This window comes from Enoplosus armatus, chromosome 16, assembly GCF_043641665.1.
Source record: "Enoplosus armatus isolate fEnoArm2 chromosome 16, fEnoArm2.hap1, whole genome shotgun sequence".
In the NCBI taxonomy this organism is placed as follows: Eukaryota; Metazoa; Chordata; class Actinopteri; order Centrarchiformes; family Enoplosidae; genus Enoplosus; species Enoplosus armatus.
Window position 1 is genome coordinate 12,890,806 of NC_092195.1, and position 22,706 is coordinate 12,913,511.

Below are 22,706 nucleotides of genomic sequence, written 5' to 3' on the forward strand. Positions count from 1 at the left end.
TGATCAATGGAAGGTTTAATGTTGGCTTTCAAAATCATTCTTGTTGAAGTGGCATCAAAATGTAAAGCATGGTTGTAGCTTTTACACTGAAGTACACTTCAAGACATGAGCAGCTGGCCTCTGTCCTGTTTCAGTTCTTTCAACTTGTTTCCATCCTGTCCCTTTTAATCTCTTCCTCTTCTTTCATCGCTCTCCTCATCCTCATCTCCTCCTCTGTCACCAGTCTTCGTACCATTAGTGCAGTACAATCTAAAATCAACCACAGCCCAACAAGTATTCCCTCTGCACAAAACATATTTCAATCATAGCATAGCACACAATGGCATTGTGCTATGTGTGTGTGTGTGTGTGTGTGTGTATCCATGTGTATTTGGGGGTGCACTCACTGGGGAAACAATTTGTGCAGAAGTTGTTCTTTTCATCACAGGACAAAACTTCAATAATTGCAACTATCTGTTATGACAGACACAGACATCACGACGCAAAACTCCTCCTATCTGCTGTAAAGTATAGGAATTATTCTAATGAGATTTACTTGCTTTTGTTCTACAGATCATTGAATGTGATCAAAATATGGTGTTATGATATTTTCCCCAAAGAATATGGGCTTTGCAGTTGTTGTTTCATAGTCTGTTTTACTTATTTACACATTGATATGAAAACAAAAATGGTCAGTGTACAAAATGACCCTAATTACAATACAAAGTTTAAAACACTGTTAAAATATACAATCTGTATTTTAGAGACTGGTTGTAGAGTGTCATAAAGATACTTTAAGAGGCCTTTCAAAATATTTTTCAATTGTAAATAAGACATTTAAGAATGTCAAGGATGTCAAGTCAAAGTAGCCACATCATAAGAATATAGGGTCTGACTTTATGTTATGATGTAATCTGTAAGTATGAATTTTCATTCATTAAATTGAAATAGAGCAAGTACTGTAAAATGAGAGGAAACAGTGCCATTAGCAACACATGGCAACCCTGTCTTATTTAGGAAAAGGTCAATAGTCTGGTTACTATACCTTATGTTAACATACTAATTCAAACTCCCAACTGTATCAAAAACTAAATCCAACGAACCAGTTGTTCTTGAACAAAGCTATAGTGCTGTGTTAGTGCACTTTCCACTGTTATACTGCCGTTCTCCTTTCAAGGAGACAGTAGTAGATACTAAACGCAGTGTGAAAGTGAAACAAAATTAGCTGACAGAAAGCAGAGCACAAGAGCTGGAGAATACAGCGCTGATAGTCATTTGAACAATTAATTAAACGATTAAGTATTGAGAGAAAAACCCCATGGAATGCCCTTAAATAATGAAATCTGCTGATGAGAAGCAGCTCAAGGGGGTTAGAGATCATTCTGTCGATGTTCCTTATCACATTTTATGGGATGGTGTTACATTTGGTGGAAATCCTCTTTGATTGGCTGACAGTGTTGAGAGACACGTTTTGTCTAAATGCTGCCTCGGAGTGCTGTCTGACTCACGGCATCAGAAACTGCCATGTCAGCATGACCCTGCTCATTTTCTGGTTATGCTAATCAGGTGACATTCCTTCCTGCTTGGCAGGAGGAGCTGATTGGATGGGCCGAGGTGGTGACCCTGAAGGAAGGCCGTTTGATTGGTTGGCTGATATAAAGCTGAATAATGGACTGACATTGGCCAGGAGGCCGTATTATTATCAACACACCCACAGACACAAACACACACACACTACTGCAGCACATAAGCACATTTCCACACACACACACTGACATTAACTATGTACCGGGATAGCCTATATTTTAGTCAGGTGGCCAGCGGTTGTCTGACAGACCTGAATATCAGATCAATATATCATTTCATGTAATTTCTATCCTGTCCCGGCACAGAGGGGTTTGGAACCTATTCGCTTTAACTCCATCATAAAAGTATTCAATATCATTCAGATATAAGGTCAATATATCATTTACTGGACTTCTTTTAGTGTCAAATTCCAATCTTGCCAATCTAGGCACTGAAAGACTTTACACTTTACTCTGATTAGATTATCCAGGTATCAGATTGAAGACTATTTTTTGGACAATCTTTGATGTTAGACAGCTATCCTTTCCAGGCACTAAAACATTTGGCAGCTTCTTAATATAAATCCATCATCAAATTAGTTCCTTTTATCCACGTATCGCATTAATTTGTCATTTGCTGGACTTCTGTGATGTGAGGCACCTACAGTATCCTGCCTAGCCAGATACTAAGACGTTTGGCAGCCATTTACTGTAATTACATTATCCAGACATCAAAATGATACATTGTGTGGACAGTCGCTGAGGGCCTGACACTGAGAGATTTGGCAGCTTTTTTGTACAATACCATTATAAAATGATATACAATGATCCTGATAATGAGCTAATGTCACTTGCTTTTGACAATGCTGGGTAACTTTGTGGAGTCTCACTTCTTTCTGTATAACACTGAAAACCTCATTTGTTGTTTTTAGAGGGTTGCCATAATTACTTACTTTAGTGTCACTCAGCCTAACTCTTCTAAGAGTAAGATGAGGCTATTTGATGCCCCCTATACTTGCAATAAAATGTGTTTTTTGTCATTTTCATTAGATGGGGCCTGGCAAAACAAATGTGAAGAGAAAACAGCAATACAATTCTATCAAGTCAAATATTTTAAAGAGTGCAATGCCACAATGAAATATATGACTGTGTCACAGTCCTGTCAGAAGCCTTGTGGTTTGTTAGATAATTTGTGGCTTACTTGAGTCTCCAGTGGATTGAAAATGTTGCATGACACTATGACTACAAATAAGAGCATTGTCAGGAATCCCAAATTACTGATTTATAGGTATAGGAGGTACTGGTGGTTGCTGACATTTGTATAATTCATGATTTGTCGTTGTGTTTTGATGCTTGTGGGACATGATCCGTGCCCTGTCCATGGCCACAAAGCACCCTCAAAGACACTGGAAGATAGGTAGAGAGAGACATGAATTCAAAAACACTCATATTTACCTTCAGAATTCTGTTTCATACAATCTGCTCTTCACATCTGCTGTGTGTGTGTGTGTGTGTGTGTGTGATTGTTTTGATTGATGCCCCTGTGTTGAAGCTGACCTTGCAGCGGTTGAAGCAGTGAGGAGCTGCATTCCCACTGTAGATAATGAACACACACACACACTCACACACACACATACACACAGCTTTAAAACAGCATTGATTTCTCCTGTTCAACTAGAAAGCATAGAGCATATTACATTATTCTCTTCTCTTCTTCTGTTCTTTCGTATTCTTTATTTTCTCTTGCTCCCTCAGTACAGATTTGTTTTAATGTTCTTCCTTTCTTTCCTTTAATTTCACCTTCTCTTCTCCTCACTGTTTTCCTCACTCTTCCATCTTACTCATTTCCTCCCCTCTCAAATCTCACATATTTCACACATTTCTACAACGTGAGAAAGAAGACAGACAGACAGATGGAGGGATGATAGATAGAGGGGTGAATATTGTCAGTCCCCTCAGGTCTCTTTGATAATGATCAGAGGAGCCACAGCCAGAGACTCAATCACATATACACGCACACATGGACACACAAACACGCACAAACACTGTTCACACTGTGCAATGTACACCACTGATGCATGCCCTCAGATGTAAGCAGACACACACAAAACGTGACTTTTACACTCAGATCATGTTCAAGAGGAAGAGACTAGAGTCAAAATCAATCAATCAAGTGCTGATAAGGGATCAGAGACCCGGAGAAACAAATGGTGGAATGTCCTTTTAAAAGCTGCCTCTAGATATGGATGCAAACACTTTTCTAACTGAGATTTAGAGACGCTACTGTTCAGTTTCTACCGGACCTTTGCCCCTCAGCTGCACAATCATTTGAATTTCACATTTCATAAAGTGCTTCCTCAGAGGAGCCAGTTTCAGTGGCCATGCATGCAGTAATCTGATCAGACTCATCAGTGTGAGGATTGAATGTTATTGGCTTGTGTTTACTGCTGTGCCTGGCAAATTGTTATAGAGCCTGAAATATAATTGATACAGGAGATGAAAAGTTTAGGAAATCTTTCTCAATGAGAGATGTTTATGCTTACTGAATTCTAATGTGGAAAGCAATTTAACCATCTTCTAACTAAAACATCACACTTCCTTGATGCTTCTGCATCAAACTTGGTTTCATTTAGTCAACAGACTACCAGGGTGGCTATTGACCACATGTTTTATGGAGCCAGAAGGATGGATGATCTTAGAGGCAAATGGGCCGTGTTTAAAGAAAAAGTTTGCAAGACACTTAAAAGTTACAAATTATATACTAGCACACACGGTCATGTGTGTTTATGTGGCTTACAAATACAGTCCCATTCATTAAAGCCATATCCTTTATTTCCTATGTAAATTAGCAATGCTCTTGTGAAAATCACAGCCGAAAACACTTCAGCTTGGCCTCCTACTACTTTGTTGGGTTTATCATCTGTTCATTGCACAGTGTTGAAGTCAGTATTTAGTGTCTCTGTGCTTATCACGGTTTTGAGTGGACAGGATGAACTCTGTTTTCATCACTCTCATCAAGTACCTTCTCAAAAGAAACAAACAATTATCTTTGCTGTAGTGTGAATTGGAGGAAAGAGTTTTACTTGAACAGGTGCTTGAATCTTTTTTGAAACTCTGAATTTCAAACAGACTGAATGGCAATTATCAAAAACAGTAACACACTATTTAGAGTCTATATAGCGACTCCAAAATGTTAGCCAAACATTTCATATTTACAGGAGGGTGAGTGAGTAGAAATAAGCACAACAATATCCCGCAAAGTATCTGCAGACATTTTTACTTTATAAAAAAAAACAATCTACACAATCTATGAATCACAGCACCTTCTTCAGTATTTTGTGCTGTCTTGTCATGCCAAAATCCTAAACATGATGGGATTTCTCTAATTTCTCTAAAATGTCAAAAAGCTATTCTGTAATCCACAGGTACAGTACCCAAAAGGGTTATGTAATTTGTTATAGCTCCTCTATCTGTCGCTGACAAAATTATGGACAAACATCATTTTATTGATATAGTGAACCCTGACCTCTGAGTGAATTGAAGATTTACACTAGCTCCCTCCTAGAAAATCATTTATATCAAGATTGTAGCAGAGTAGGTTCAGGAAATGACTGCGTGACCAGAAGGTCACTCGATTGGCTGCAAACCTCTCCATGATATTATGTGGAACTGATGGATAAATGCCCAGATGGAGAATGGTCCATCGATGGCACTGACATCTGGCCAGTGAGAGCTCCCAAAGTGTTTAACCTGCTGCCACCAACCTCTGTTTGTTTGCAAAACTACAATTTGAACGAAGATGAAGGGTAAGGAATGGACCGATCGAAAAAGAAGGTCATCCCTCCTTTAATCTCATTTAATTTAGACCAATGTAGCTTTCTCCATCCCTGTTTCAGGAGCAATTTATATATCCAGTTCCTACTACAGTTGAACAACCATCAAAAGGCGATTACTTAAATAAAAGTACTTTTATAAGATTGAATGTAACGTGTCTGACTTGTATTTGATAGACTATGTGGAAACATGTTGTTCCTGCTCTTGTTTACTAAAAAAAAGAAACATTTCGAGTGTGTTTTGCACCTTTAACCATTTCCCATTGAATCTATTTTCTTCTTCATCTCCCTCTTCTATATTTTATTAGTCTTTGTTTATGCCTTCTCTTGAGGCGCTATGTAAACTTTCTCTGGTACTGTGCATGTAAATGGAGGTAAAATAAGTGTATTACTGTTATATCACAGAGAGGAAAAATCTAGGAGTGGAGATATTTCAAGTGTAGAGGAGGAAAAACAGCAGAAGTGCAGAGAGGTTGAGGATGAGGGGAGTGAAATCTCTGCTGACTTGTTAGTCACATGGCAGCATGTTCTAGGATGAAGAACATGTTCTCTGGTCCATGTTCTCAAGAAAATTATTACATCTGGGAGCTGTGTGTCTGCATGGGTATGGTATGTATGTGTTTCTATGCATGCCCGTGTCTCTGAAGTAATGGATGTGTCCAAATGTATATTGTATGAATGTGGGTAATGTATATTTATTTTTGAGGTTAACACAGTTTGATGTTATTATATATTTTGTGTCGTATTGCATAAACAAGTATTTTGATTCCTACATACTTTGAAAGTGGGTGACCCCATAAATATGAATGTCAATGCGTGTTTGAAGTCTATAACACGTTTCTTCAACAATACACACTACATGCTTCAAACAAAGCTCCAACTTTGTAAATAACTAACTTCTGGCCTATAATAAATGTACTTTTATATGTATTCATAAGAGCAAATTAGCAGTGGCACAGCAGGTCACAGAATGCAATGGTCACTATTTTGTTACTATTTTGTGTAATAATTAACTTCCATTTTCCTAATTCAGTCAAGCTAATAAATGAAGTCAATAAAGGTCAAATCTAATCATATACAAATAAGAAGATGAATGAGGACAAACAAGCAGAAGGAGGAGGAGGAGTAAGAGGAAACAAAAAGAATAATTTTGAACAACGATGAGGCTGAGACAGACCAGTGTGTGTGTGTGTGTGTGTGTGTGTGTGTGTGTGTCTAAGTGCTGTGATAATCTGTGATTCCGTCTCATCAGCACAATATCAAACTGCCTTCAACATCATGCTAAATAATACATCACTCTCTTTCTCTCTCTGTTTCTCACACACACATGCACATATACACACTGTATGGTATGTGCTGGTGTATGAATTAGTTATGACCTGACAGTCTTCAGAGGAAGGGGAAGAAATGTTCAAGGAGTCCAACAATCACATCAAAGTGTATCCCACCAAGCAGACAGACTGAAAAGGATAAAGCCACACTACTGTACCTTTGCGAAATTCCTTCCTATAGAGCGACCAATGAGTGAACCTCTTTCATGGATTTCTGTTTTATAATGGGGATATAATGCACACCGCTGTACCACTGTTACACTATCTTAGATCCAATAGTACAGTATGTTAATCCATCCATCTATTCATTCATCCTTTTTCCAAAACATATCCATCTCCAAGGTGCAGTAGCAGCAGGCTAAGCAGGGCAGCTCTTCCTGGGCTCCCGAGGCAAAAGTCCTGAGGCGTTCACAGACCAGGTGGGATATGAAAGCCCTCCAGCATCTTCGGGTTCTGCCCCAGAGTCTCCTCCCAGTTTGACGAGCCTCAAATAACTCCACAGAGAGATGTCCAGGAGGCTTCATCATCAGAAGCCCAAATTACGTCGGTTCATTTCAATGTGAAATCCCTAAAGGGGAGCTTGGTCGCAATTTCATTCTTTCAGTCTCAACCGAAGCAAAGGGTTGGAGCGTACATCTATTGGTAAATCAGAGTTTCACCTTGGTTCCCTCTACACAGCAGTTTGGTAAAAATGCCTGCATCACTTTGGATGCTCCAATTTACTCCATCTTGTACGAGAGAAATCTTTGTATCAAAATAAGTAGAAATGAAATTAGTTTTGATAAATTCTTCCTTTGTAAGATTAAAATAAAAAATGAGTCATACTCTTAGACCCCATTTACACCTGTGCAATCTGTATCTGGATACATTATCTTGATAGTGACATCTGATCAAGGGCCTTTGCATTTACACTAGCATTTATGCCACCTCATAAAGAGAGAGAGAGAGACTGACCTATGATTTAACCAGTGACTACTGGAGTTCATATTTCTAGTGGTTCAAAATGTTTGTAATTTCACTGGAAATAAGATTTGTGCTTGAAAACAAAAAACAACACTTCCACCAATAATGATGATGAGCAGGTATTTTTTACTTTCTAAAAATGCTAAGGCATACCTGCGAAAATCTGAAATGTCTCCAGTAGCAGATTAGGCAGATGGATTACACAGGCTAAGGCTGACTTGCCAAAAAATTGTCCAAACTAGGGTGGATCATTCCTTCTGAGAAAATCTCCTCCTGGCTGTATGAATTTACAGACTAAATGTGTGTTGTGGACAGTGTGAGGTGCTGAATATAGAAATACAGACAGATCATCAGCATAATGTTGCATTTTAGTATTTGCCAAGTGTGGTCTGCCTCTCTGTCTCACTGACTCCCCCTCTCACACTCTCACACACAGAGAGTAAGTTAAACAGATGAATGTATCAGCAGCAGGGGCTCTTCAGATAAGTCCCCTGGATGCTCTCACTGAGAGCAAACTCCGTGTCGCACACAAACACACACACACACACACACACACACACACACACACACATACACTTACACACACACACACACACAGAATGAACATGGGCCAAGTAGCAAGTGGAAACTTGTGCCAGTGAATAAATCTGGGACAACTGCTTGGACATATAAGTAGCACAAACACACGCAGACATGCACACACACGCACACACACACATAGAGTCAGACACAGCATGTGTGCAGACTTAAACCCAGGCACTTTGCAATCAGCGATATTGTCATGATGCGGTGCACCACACACACGCATATCAACAAGATGAGCACCCATCAACCATCCAACCTACATACAGACAAGCACAAAAGGCCCACAGAAGGATGCAGAGCGACAGACAGAGACAGTTAAGAAGTGTATCATTTTCAACAGCAACCAGCTGTGACAAACACTGTGTGCCTGCATGTGTGAGCACGTGAATGTAAATCATCTGCAAGTTCTGAACAGAAGTTTACAGTATATATCAAACATTACCCCAGCTATAGTTCTTTTCAACAGGCCTTTTTGACAGCAGACATTTTGACTTGTTGCTAATCCCATTAACGATGGCTGTGTTCCATTCAAGGTTCCCAATAAACCATGACAGTGTGACAGTGAACCAGCATGAACACTACCAGGACTCTGAAACTGAAGAAACTAAATGGCATTCAGCCATCATTCATTTGATAATTTACAGCTGACCTTTTCCTGCTGTGACATGTCAAAATTGTTTTTTTTTGTGAAAAAAGGCCTATGTTACAGTTCCATTTCTGTATTAATATCGCAGCAGTACACAGGACTACTAAATAAATACTACAGGACCATAACTACATCTCAAACAAACATCATATGTCCTTTTAAATGACATATATGTAGTTGAGTCAGGTGTCTTCAGACAGTACTGTCACTTTGTCAGCTGTTCATGTCAAAAATCTGCCCAGTAAATAGCAAGGAACTACATACTTGTGTACTTATTTGTTTTGCTCAGTGTCTTGCGTGTGCCTCCGGAAGACAGTTTTATGCTCATCTGTTTTATGCGCCGGAACTAAACGCCTCGTTGAGGACATCAAAGTTCTTCTAATCTTAATCTTATCTGGAATTAATGCACACAGGACATGGTGCTGATACATAGTGAGTTCTAATTTTAACCATCACTTCAACCATTCATATCTCTTCTTTCATCTGTGAAAATGGTACCGTAGTGTTTACTCAGGCCCTAAAGGAAGAGGGCGAAAGGGGACGCTTTAGATACCCCTGGAATGGGCCAAGTTCCCCCTGGAAGCAACCCCCTTTTTTTCTTTGTTAAAGTGTTCAAACTCCCTGGTAAACAAGTATAACAAGGTTAATTCATTAACATTATTATATAATATTGTTTTTGTTTTTATTTAATGTAAAAATTACCTCAATAATGTTTACTTAAACAGAGAGAGAAAGTTTGTCTGTTTTAGCTGAAGTTACATAATACGAGCGTATAAATAAGGTGTTTTAGTGCCCAATCATTTGCCTTGAGGGTCAAAATGGATTGATTTGCTAAATCTGGTATATTTGTGTTCTGTGATATAAAACGTACCACAATATGTCTCTGTTTCTGTCCCAGCGCATCTATAATATAGAGCCTTCAGTGTGCTCTCATTTTGTGTCATGCTCTGCCCATGCTTTCTCTCTCTCTCTCTCTGGATTTGAAGTTTGACAGCCTCCCGTGTTGAAAAGGAATGAACTTGTCACCCATTAGGGTGTCCTTTCCTGTACTGAGTGGAAAAGGAGCCAAAGATGTTCAGAACATGGCAGTTCTCCTTGAAAACTTTCAGAATCTGGATAGCCTCTCAAAAGTATTGAACTGAATAGAAGTAATGCACTCTGTACATCACGTCCACACCAACATGAAAAAGGTAACACTATACTTTAAGTTCCCTGAATCCTAATATACTGCTGATAAGTGCTAGAGGGACTTGAAGTTATAAACAATGCATAACCTTATGTTTTCAAGGTTCTATGTGTGGTATTTTGCCTTAAGTTGAACGTGTCTTGCAAATATCAACGGGGGTTGCTCAAGGTAAACAACACAGTGCACCTGCTCAATTACTACGTCATTCAAAAATAAGGGGTCAACCAAGGCAGAGCTTTAGCTGTCTGAATGTCCTTCTTTCTTTCTTACATGGCTCAGACCCATAGTCCTATTTGAGCTATGGAATGTTTATCTGACATTTAATAAGTAGCATTGACGCACAGCCTTTACATTATCACACACCAAACATACACACAAATGCATACACACACTTTCTGACCTTCATAGTTGAGTTTGAAGCCATGTGCAGAGACAGCAAAGTCACTGGTCAACCTCAAGGAGAAGACATTTCCCGTACTGGTGACTGGGGGAGGAACCTGGAACCCTGTTAGCCTGTGGAAACACAGAGACACGTGTTGACAACAAATTATCAGACACAGTAATATTCAGGAATAACAATGCTTATAATAACCTTTTGTTGACTACACAAAAGGCCTTACAGCTTGTTAACCTATAGCAACAAAGAGATTAGCATATTGGTGTGTTAAACATTCATCAATTAAACACAAAAAGAAATTCATATTGTGCTTAGAAGAGTGCAGAAGATGTTTGTAACAGGCCCGACTGCCCCGTGATCACTTATTTGAACCTCTTGATCACTGGTCATGAAACTCCACACACTGAAATGTTTCTTTCTGTTGCCAACTTCAGATAAATAACACTAATGATACAATTATAATATACTAATATAAGAAACAGTTTTAGTAGAAAACGTGCATATTTGCTGTTTTATAAGGCCTCAAACTACCACTGCTGTATGCCAGGTAAGACATTCACAATGACTTCCAGTCATTTTTATCACAATTTATGCTTTGCCAGTGTGATCAAACTCCCATCTCTGATGTTTGCTCTTACCAGTACCACTACCTGGCACAGAGCCTCTGAGGCAGAACACAAACAACTCTCCATTATTTGAAAATATAAAGAAGGGCTGCACTAAAACCTACTACTCGATAGGGGCTTTCACATAAATCAAGCCACAAGATCAAAGTGTACCGACACAAATGTTAGCCTTGGTCTGCTAACCAATAATACAGAAACGGGGTTGTGTACAGATGGGTGAACAATTAAACAGGAGTCAAGTAGGGAGGCAAGGCAGCTTTCAATCTGTACTCCACATGTTTGAGTGTGTACGCAACTGCCCAGATGTGCCTTCAGCTTTTAGATTCCTTGAATTAAATGAGGAAGAAGAGAGGAATGGAAGGCCAAGCTTTTTTTTCAGGTATGGAAAAGAGCCAAAACCTTCTTGCTGCCACTGCGGCACATTTTTTTTTCTTGTCCTGCAGCTACCATTCTTCCTTTTATTTTGCCTCCCTCCTTCCTTCCATTTCCTCCCTTCCTCTTTCATCTTTCCTCCTCCTCCCCCTCTTCTCTTCCCTCAGTCCACTCATACCATCCTTTCCTCTAGCATTGTCACCCAACTTCTTGTTTTTCTTCTTCATTTACTTCCACCGCCCTTACACACTCTGTGGCATTTATCCACCTAAATCTCTCATCTTCCTTTCTCCTCTTTAGTTTACTCCCATCTCTCCACCTTTCACTTCCCTGGCATTCATACAGCTACCTTTTTTTACTTCCCCATCATCCTTTCATTTGTCTCACATCTTTTCCTTTACACCTCTGTCCCCTAATTCCAACTCTCCGTCTTTTATCTTTTCTTTTTCTACATCCCCTTTCTATTTTTAACCTACTCTCACTTTTATCACTCATCCTACCCCTTCTCTCCCCTCCACCCCAGTCAGAGTGCAATTTGTGATACTTTTCAGCATGGATAAACATAAATCTCTTGTACTTTTCAGTATTAAATGTGTCATCTTTCTGTTTTTATTTTTCTGTAACCAATTTAAAAGGTTTTCATTAGTTTGCTGTTTGTTCTGGATTGATATTTACTCCTCAGAGATGTGTGTACCTTATTGTTATGCGTTTTCTTCTTCCACACTCATTGTGTGTCCTTGCCTTGTATTTAATAATAAGGCGACACTTGAGGAATGTCAGAAAATACATGACATAGGAGACAAATGCTCTCCTAGCAATATTTGTACCTGTGAGTGTTCAAAGTAAACTCTTACTGTCTAAAATTGAAATTTTAGCATCTCCAGCTATTATAAAGTATTCTAAATATTCACACAATGCAGAGACTCTCTTGCGCCATTCTTGCACTCATCTCTCTTCTCAATCTGTCCTCACATCTTTCTTTCTGTCTCCACATTTTAATTTATCAAGCTTTCTATCAGTTCAACCTCAGTTTCTTTACGAACCTGCCCTCTCTCAGCCCTCTATTCACTCTTTCTCTTACCCTTATTCCATCTTCTTCTTCTCCCCCCTACCATGCTTTTTTCCTCCACTATGAACCTCCTTTATCACCCATCCTCTCATCTTTTAATCTCTCCATCCTCTCCTCTCTCTTTATTTCTTTCACCCTCTTACCTCCTCCTTTTTGTCTTGTATTCTTTGTCCACCCTCTCCAAAACTCTCTTCTCTTCTTTCTATTTCTCCATCTCGACTCTCGTGTTCTCCATCTCCCATCCATCCTCCTACTTTTCTTCAGTTGTTAACTTGAATTGGTTCCCCTCCTGTACATGCACTTTTCGCTAATCATTCTGTCCGTCCATCTTTCTGCTCACAAAACTGTGCTTCACCCCTTCTTGCATGCCTCCATTTCTCCTGTCAATTTGCTTTCCCTTGTTTTCAGTTTCCCCTGTCTCTTTTAGTTGGCCCTTCTACGCATCTTGATTCTGGTTTCTCAAGTGACTCACTCCCTTTCAATTTCTTCTCTCTGTATTTGTTCTCTCTCATCTAGTCCAATACCACTCAAAGCACAAATGGTGGCCACTTTCTTAAAACCCCCCAACCATCTCTTTAATCTCTCCCTCTGTTCCTAATCTATATCTTATCTGTATTTCTCTGTTCCTGCTGCCTTCCTATTTTTGGTCATTCTCTCGTCTCGTCTCAACTCTTACAATATATCTTTCTCTCTCTTTATTCTTTAAAAAATGCTTTCCTTTCTATTTTTTCACTTCATGACCTTCATGACCTCCTTTCCCCTTCCCATCTTTTATCTGTCTTTACAATGTTTCCAACATACAGTGAGCACATTAGCATGATGTGTGTGTAATGAAGCAGTGTGTCACCATGGTTAGCCTCAATAGGAAATGATTTCTGCACATTCACATTTTCACTTTTCAGCTGTGCTACTGTAAACAATATAGCACTGAAACACAACGCTATAATTGTGTGGCAATATATGCCCATTCTGCAATCTCGCAATCCTGAAAGCTGATAAAAATGCAAATCACTTGTAAAGGAAGAGGGTTTGGCAGTGGTCGTACTGGCAATAGCAGTATCAGAATGTAGTATCAGAGTGTAGAACCATCCCCTATATAGCATTTTTGTGACATACACACAAATGAAAAAATAAAAATAGTGTCTTTCTTTAGTTGTACCAAATTTTAGTTGTGCACTTTTACAGTAAAAACTGTATTGCATGACTGTCATAATACAGATAATATGATTAAATGTATTCTAGCATTAATCACTATAGTACACAACTATAGGCAACAGAAAAAATAAAAGATACACTCATTTTTTAGTGTAGTAACTGTACAGTAGTTGCAGCATAAATGCAGATCATATGGATTAAATATGGTGACAGAGACCGCCTCCTACAACACAAAAAGTGTGACATAATCTGACCTGTGTAACATATTGGTGATATTTTTTATTCATTAGGCCCCATTTATACTTGTCATTTCATGTGTCTCAATTGCAGATAAAATCCAGATGCTATTTAATACGCTTTTGTATACACTTAATCACATACGTGCTTCTCCGTTACCCAGATCGCAAAACCATTTGCATCTGTCTTGCATTTCCCGCATATATGCAAATCAGGGTCAGCCCCACACTAGTCCAGAGGGTGATGGTAATGCAGCTGAAGCTGTTTAGTAATGCCAGAAGAAGAAGAACTTAGCAATTTAAATACACCAATTACAGTTTTGCTAGCTAACAACTAAGCATCAACTAACACAAATACATTGATGACTTGCATGAATGGACTAAGAGCTTTGCTCGTCTCCATAGGCACTAACTCATGCCGCTCCCTCATCCATACAGATCACTGCTCTCTCTCCCAGACACGTCATTCACTAGCTACAAAAATACAACACCACGCTGCGCCTTCTGTATGTGTCAAAATTGCTTCCTGTTGCTTTAATGTGACAGAGGGAAATATGGCCAATTTCAACGCAATTTCTGTGTCACTTTAGCTGCCATTGCCACAGAGTTTGGCAATGACTGAAGCCTGCCCCATTGCCACCTAGTATAACACTTCATTCATTCATTGCTTCAATGCCTTTTTTAGATTATTTAGCACCATGGTCGCACTTGTGCCTCTGGGTATCAAATCGTAAAAGTTGTTCTGCCAGTGTGTGTGCGGCTTGACATATCTTCGTCATATTTCAATTAAACAAGACATGTGGTTCCAAAAAGCATTCACCAATGAAAATAAAGAAAAAGAAAGATCCTCTTGAAACTGTGTGTGCATTCATGGTATTGTGAGGAGCTTTTTGATAAAAACACAGCCAGGACAGAAAAAGCAAATATCATGTTATGTAAATTAACCTTGAACCATTCCCTTTTTCTTCTGCTTCTTCTCCAATATCTTATTTGTAATGCTTTACTTCTGCAGAAACAAACTTTCAACACACACACACACACACACACAGTCTCCTCCATTTCCTGTGTAACAATTTATCTCTGGATTTATGTGTTTTGTGATTTATGAGGCAAAACCAAAATTATTTTGCAGAAAGTGAAAGACAGATGGAACAGAGGGTGTCTGACATTCAAGTCTATTCTTGTGGGAGTGTGTGTGCGTGTTTGTATGTGTATGTGTATGCATGTGTGTGATGTATAGAGTGAAATCACATTAGCAAGTGAATGAAGGACTAGCTAATATCAGCAGAGTGCTTTCTCTGCTCTCTCACACACACATACACAAACATAAGCGGTGACACACAAGATCTCACACACACACACACACACACACACACACACACACACACACACACACACACACACACACGCACAGAGAGATAGAGACACACCATTCTCTTTATTTTTCTCCAAAAAAGCAACCATGCAGTCTGGCTAATGCGATTGTCAGACCCCCTCTCTCTTTCTCCTTCTCTCTTTCTCTCCCCTCCTCCTTCCCTTGTATCTGATGTATCTCTTTATTGCCAACAGGAAAAGAGATTTTTCATTATTACTACCATGAAAGAAAGAGAGATTGAGTTGAAGAGATAAGCTGTAAAAACAAAATAAAAGACAGAAGGATGGACAGTGTGAGACAAATAGTACACAGTTATGGTTTTGTGTCGTGTTGAAAAATAGTTTCTCAGATCAAATCATATCTGATGTGAACTGCATAGTTTAATTACATCAGTGAGTCATCTGATTAAGACCTACAGACATGCATATACATATGCTGGGGATAGATACTGATGAGAGTGGTGGGAGTGTCTGCCTGGATGTGACATTAACCAGTTTCATGTCAAGTTATGTTTATGTAGATTACATTTCACTTCACTTCACTGACAGCAACTATTTCCAGATTATGATCACGTCTTCTTACTAACCAGCTTTGGTTAACCTATGAATATTGATTTACATTTACTTTACATAGCCGAATATTTGTATATTCAGAACAATCACAGTATCTATAATATAATATATAGTAAAGATATCTTCATCCAAAGAGGGGGGGCCAACCTAACTTAATATGTGCACAATGTAGCTGTTCCTGATTCATGTTTAGGATGGTCATTGGATAAAAAGACATACAGATAAGCACACACGCACATGCTATGATTATGTTGACTATTAACCTGTTGATCTGAGGATACTGTATGTAGCTATGGTGCGATTATCCCCTATAGGGCTTATTACAACCTTAATGGAAACTACTGTATGTCTAACCCAGCACAAAAAACACCTAAACACAAATGGTTCTACACATTCAATCTAGAATGAGCTTTAATTCACTGTATGCATCAGCCGAAATATCCACACACACACACCCCAATGTTCACACTATTAAACAATCAAGCCAAGTTACAAAGAATAGTTATGAACAGCAACTCAAATGTATTACAGAAGCACAGGTTACTGCAATTGAACACACACTTAGCATAATGGTTAGATACACGGATCTTAGGTCAGGCTGCTAGGCAATACTGCTGGTATAATCTAATATACTGTATAAAGTATCTTACAACACATTTATGTATTACAGATATACTTGAATATTTATTGTTGCGCGACTTAATCTCCATCGATGTCACCCACCTTGAGGCCAAAGTACTTGCTAAATGGAAAACAGAATTGGGTGCCAATTTACATTTGTTTCTCATCAGAATTAATGGGGATAGGAGCTCAGCATTAAAGTCTGTAAGTTAAAGGCTGTTTATTTTCCCTCAGCTAGTGTCAGTATGTGTAGCTACCAGTCCCATACCCACCAAAGTAGGAGTGCCGAGAGACTACTGGGCGTGTTTGTCTGTGAGCTAGAGAAAGTGTGTACATCTGTGGTTGTGTGTTAATGTGTGTATGTTTGTGTGTATTTTATTGAGCTGATACTGACCCAAAGCCTGACCCAACAAACCAACCTCCTCTTCCTCCACTCTCTCCCCATGTTCCTCTATCCACCTTCTCCTTTTCCTCCCTCCCTCCCAACCTCTCTTCATTGCTGACTCTTTCCATTGGGAGAATGGTAACTGTGTCATTTTCCTGGCAATTTACTTTCTTTCCACTCGTCTCTCTTTCCCGTGAGGCAGGCAGCTTTCTACGTGTACACCAATAAAGCCTCCCTGCCCACTGCCTTGCTTCATACTCTTTTCTCTGCCTGTCTTCCCACTCAGAGCAAGCACGTAAATCAGTCTGTATAATGTCCTTTTGTCTTAAATGTGAACAGCAAAACTGAGCTCTCTAGATTTTGCAATTTTTGAAATGGTTACTATTTGGGTTGGAGCCTCATTTATATCTATGTGTCTTTTGTCCAACATTATAGTGTATGGGTGACACAAAATAGTTAATTTTGCAGAGATGTGACGAAAGAAATGTAATACCTCATAAAATGACAAAACTGGGCACTAAAACTGATGTTTTTGCTGATGGATGGACTCAAACATTCACATTAGACTGAGGAGAAGGAAAGACTCATGTTAGATGAGACAAATATCAACTTTATTTAAATTATATTGCATAAGTATAGAATGCATCAATATCATTTTGATTTTGTTTTTGGTCAAACCATAATCGCAATTGTCACATATTACACCTGTCATACCATACTTGTGTTAACTTTATAAATCACCTCTTAATCTGTTTTCTTTCGAATATGTACATATGTAGATGATGTGATGCTGTATTTTAATATCGTGTGAGTGAAGTTAAGTCATACTAAGATAAAAACAAAGTAGAATGAGTGTACTTTCATGGGGGACTCACTTTGGCACTCCATTTCTGAAGTGTACTAGATAAGTAAAACTGTAACTAATTTAAATGACATTCTCTCCCAAATCCATACATTGTTTTTAAAGGCAATTTATTTCAAAATGAAACCTGCCACATTTGATCAATTTCACAGCCACACAGACTGTTTAATCAACCCCCCCACACACACACTCCAGTATTGTTAGTTAGTATTTTGAATGGTGTATTTACTTTATTTCTTGGACATCAGTTTCTCTTATTTCAGTGCTGTTTCATCATGCAGTGTCTAGTTAGTATTCATATGATCATCAGACTCTCTCTCTCTCTCTCTCACACACACACACACACACACACACCTAGACATCATCTAGGTGTGTGAACATGACATCTAGATGTGTTAATTAAGTTCATTAAGTTCTTTTTTTCAGACTGGTTGGGGGGTTTCTGACTTCGGGTTGAGCCTGTATCTGTCCTATGTCTCATTTGGAAACTGATTTCTGACTTTGAACCAGTTGATTGACGACATTGTCTAACTGGAGATACACAAGTGTCCCAAAATTAGTTTTACTGCCTTAAGACCTTGAGAGCAGAAATAATATAGGATGGAATTAGAGGTCTTTTATTAGTGTCTAAACCTTAGTGTCTTTCTCATGTTTTACATCTGTGTGCTTGTCTATGATTTGCCGTGTGAGCATTTTACTTGTGGTCTATGGTAATAAAGTAACACTACTAAAGAATGTAACGACACTTTCCTCACAGGGGTAAGTGCATCCTCTGAATTACATCTTTACACCTTCAACAATCAGTCAGCAAAATATGTTAAATGTAGCTTACAGCATTAATGAAATATTCAACATGAAAAGAGCATCTTCCTCTTTATTAAAAAAAAACTGTCATCTCTCCTCCCTCTCCATCTTTTCCCCTCCTTCCCTCTCTTCCACTTCATGTCAGTAGATTTATTTCCTCTACTCGTGTCCAAAGTTCAGGGTCTGTAGTGAGTGATTGATTAACAACACTAGCCTGAGTGACACACATACACACACACACACACACACACACACACACACACACAGTCATTTTTCAGGTAACAGTACATGTGGTCAATAGTCACTGGTGTGTCTTGTAAATCAGTCATTCGCTACCCACCCTGAACTCTGTGTGTGTATTTCATTGTGCCTGCGTATGCGTGTGTTCGTATGTGTGTAGGCTGGGTCCTTGACCGTGGTGGCATGCTATCCATTAAATTAGTCACACACACGTAAATTCAGAAGATACACATAAACACACAGGCCCCCTGGTCAGGTCACCCTTACACCCCACTCATTGACTGGCACCATTCATCACAGAGAGAGAGAGAGAGGGAAAGAGAGAGAGAGAGAGAGTGAGTGAAAGACGTACAGAAAGAGATGTTAGCTCTGTAAAGTCTCTGAAATGTACGATAAGCTGAATAAAACACCTAATACAGCCAAAAGAGAGTGAGAGGGAATCCTTACGTGTAAAAATATTCATCTCTGTTGAGGCAAAGGAAAACTAAAATATTTAAGCATGACACTGAATCAAAGAGCAAATATTCTGACTCAATGACCTCTGAAAACACACACATTGATGGACATGGACAAACACTCTCAGCCTACCAGACTGAGGATCGGAATGGTAGAAAACCCATTTCCTTTCAGCAGATAGCCTTCAGTGCTGCTAGCATGGCTTTGTCTGTTGGTCTGTATGCATGCTTAACAATGTGCATGTGTTCCTGCGCGTGTGTTCATGAAATATAAAAACTGTGTGTCAGTGTGCATGTGCAGTCCCTCCTTTTATCTTGCCATATGTGAGCAGTGTGTGCCTACCTGCTCATATGCATGTGCCTGACCATATGTGTGTGTGTGTGTTTGTCACTCTATGTCACTCTTGTTGGCGCCCAGCAGTGCAAACATCCATTCCTTCCAATCTCCCTCAGCATTGCTGTGATGCCCAGGGACGATAAGCCCTTTTGTGGTGCATCGTCAAGGAAGGGGGGGTTCTCATCCCAGAGCTTTGGAGGTGACAGGGGCCATCGCCACTCTCTGTGCACCCCCGAGGAGAGACACTCTGGCTGGGGTTGAATAGTGGATTAACCTCCCTGTCAGCCCCAGAGGTTCTAAGGCAAACATGCAGAGACTAGGACTGACATGAACTGACGCACATTAAAGGCCCAATCCATAATTGCGGAGTAGAAAATCAGCTCTTGTAGTGTTCTTTACATGTAGATTTTGCGGGATTTAGAACATTTTTGACTATGATTGTCTGTATATGTATGTATCGGATAAAAATGATAATAACATTATTAACATTTTTTGTCAACTCTTGAGCGTTGTAACATTTTCTCTTCCATTATTGCCTTTCTGTCACTACTTCTTTAAACATATCTAATAGAAATATTTTCTGGCTTAATTTAAAGCTGTGTGTGTAAAAGTAATTTTCACCGATGTATGCAGCAAATATGCTAGAGGAATATATTACACATGTAAAGGAACTCAGTGCTAACACAATGTAGTCCAACTTTACGTATTTGCTCCACACCATGCTCTAATTTAAGAAAGGATGAGTAACTGTCATGCCAACAGACACAATGAGACACCGGCAGAAACACCTGGATGGGCTGTGGAGAGAGACTAGGATTTTTGAAGCAGAACTGCTTGGACTTGGTCTTCCTCACAAGACTTTCAATAGCAACAGTAAACAGTATCCTTCCAATGTTGAAAAAGGAGTTGTTGCTTCCACTATTAAATGATAAATGTTGTGTACCTCCGTCTCCCTCCCTCCCTCTGTCTCCTTCAGTCTTCCTCTCTCTCAGGCAGTTAGATAGATAGTGAGTGCTGCCCCCCTGAGCTAAAGCTTGTTTAGGCTGTTGGCTACCCCATCACTTACTATTAAACCTGACACACATACATAGAAAGGGGCAAACAAACACATGAATATATATACTGGAAGGGACACACACATTAATGCAGGACACACACATTAATGTTGTGTGTGCATGCAAGTGCACACACCTGTATTTTGTAGATAGGTAGAGACAGATTGCCTGCGTCTGCTGGCATTTAAAGGGGAGGTGTCAGGGCTGACAGCCCCTTAAAGGGACAGTCAGTCGAGAGATATATGGATGGAGGGAGACAAGGTGGAAAGAGAGGATGAGATGTGTGCTGAGAGAAAAGAAATATGATGGGAGTGGATACACACAAACACTAAAACACACAAGTTGAGACCGACATCAGAGCAGTCACACATTCTCTAGCAATATGGAAATTAAAAAATACTTTTCTCGCAGAATAATTACGACATTATTAAAATTGCTTACTCCAGTTACCAGTTACGTTTCTGATATAATTGCTTACAAAATGTCATATAATGCTTAACAGGACCTGAGTCTTGTGTGCTGGCAATATTCAATCGGCTGCCAACTCTAATTACGAGTTGGCAGCAGCAGACAACAAATGGTGAAAAGGTAATGCTAATGTCAATAACACTGTGTATAATATTAAGTTGTTAGACAATATTACATTGTAAAATTGGTTTTTCAGTGTGAACAACATTGCGATGAACATTGATAAACATTGATGTTGAAGAACAACTGGGAGGAAAAGTGCTGCTGCACTGACCTCTATGGATGAAAAGGTTCAAGTCTTTCGCACTTCTGATCACACCCATCATGCAGTGTCATCACTCATTACAAATATGTGTATTATGAAAAACAAGATTTAAAAATGCACCATCCTACACATTAATTGAATAAATATCAAGCAATTTTACAGCTTGAACTCAACTTGAACAACAACTATTTCGTATACACACAAATCGTCATGTGCAGGTGTAAATTTTCTTTTTAACATTAAACACCAGTATTTGGACCCATTTTTCTTCATCATCAATCATCACAGCTGGGTGTTGTCACGCGCTGTCTTCTGTAGTTGTAATCATGCCCAGCTGTGATGTAGCATTGCACTGAAGTGCTCTTTGAAGTGCTGTGATGGACATGGTGTGGACAGAGCATGCAGCAGCCACTAGATGGGAGGGCAAGCAGAGTTTTGAGCCTGTGTATAGTTACTCTTTAGCGGTGGGATCCTGTAGTTATCTGTACTTCTATGCCAATGTTGAACTTGCCAGACATTTTTATGCCTGCCAAGCAAATTAATAAAGTATTAAATATACTTGACTCTGCTTTTGGGAATAAGTCTTATTTACCCCTCTAACAATAATGTATTAGTGTGTAATGTGAAATGTTAAATCGTGCTAGACTGAATTGAAAGTGAGCTCTATCTTACTGTGCAACCTCTTGTTAGCTAGAGATAATTTATTAATCTATCATTTCTGTCATTTTGAAATGTCTGCTGTCATCAGTTTTTCATGTTTTACTGCAATAAATAAACTTGTATTTTTTAGTGTGTGTGTGTGTGTGTGTGTGTGTGTGTTTGTACTGAGGTGTATAACCTTGCCTGTGGTAATAACTACCTCTGACTTGTTAGAAGCAACAAACGACCACACAACATAAAGTGTCACAGGGCCAAACAGTAGACTAATGCGCACACACTCAAATACACACAGTTACAAACCTACACACACAAGAAGCACACAAATGTTGGCAAACACTCAAATGTACATGCATGCACTGAGCGAATGGTTGAATGTTAACATGGCTTGCTGCCCGAGGGCTTTTGGCCCATTTTTCCTGTTTATGTGAAACAACTTTTAGGACAAACACAAATCCAATTTAAAAACAAAACCACAGGCATATTCCCCACACCCCTGTGTTCCCTGTATAAAGTCTATTTATAAAACAAAATGTACCAAATGAAGGATGTGATCATCATAAGACAACACATTTTAACTAAAAATCAACTATATTTTCAGAAAATAAGAAAAAGTATGACAGTTACAGAAAGTTAGAATGCAGGGGGTTTTTTTATTCGGTAAAGA

At 39.1% G+C, this 22,706-nt stretch overlaps 1 protein-coding gene across 1 annotated transcript in view; it reads right to left on the minus strand.

Annotated features, from left to right (window-relative positions):
• The window catches only part of LOC139298973 (CUB and sushi domain-containing protein 3-like), a 310,941-nt gene that overhangs the window by 195,690 nt on the left and 92,545 nt on the right, over positions 1-22,706 (minus strand). The window contains 1 exon segment of the mRNA XM_070921804.1: positions 10,489-10,601. Coding sequence (XP_070777905.1) covers positions 10,489-10,601 — 113 coding nt within the window.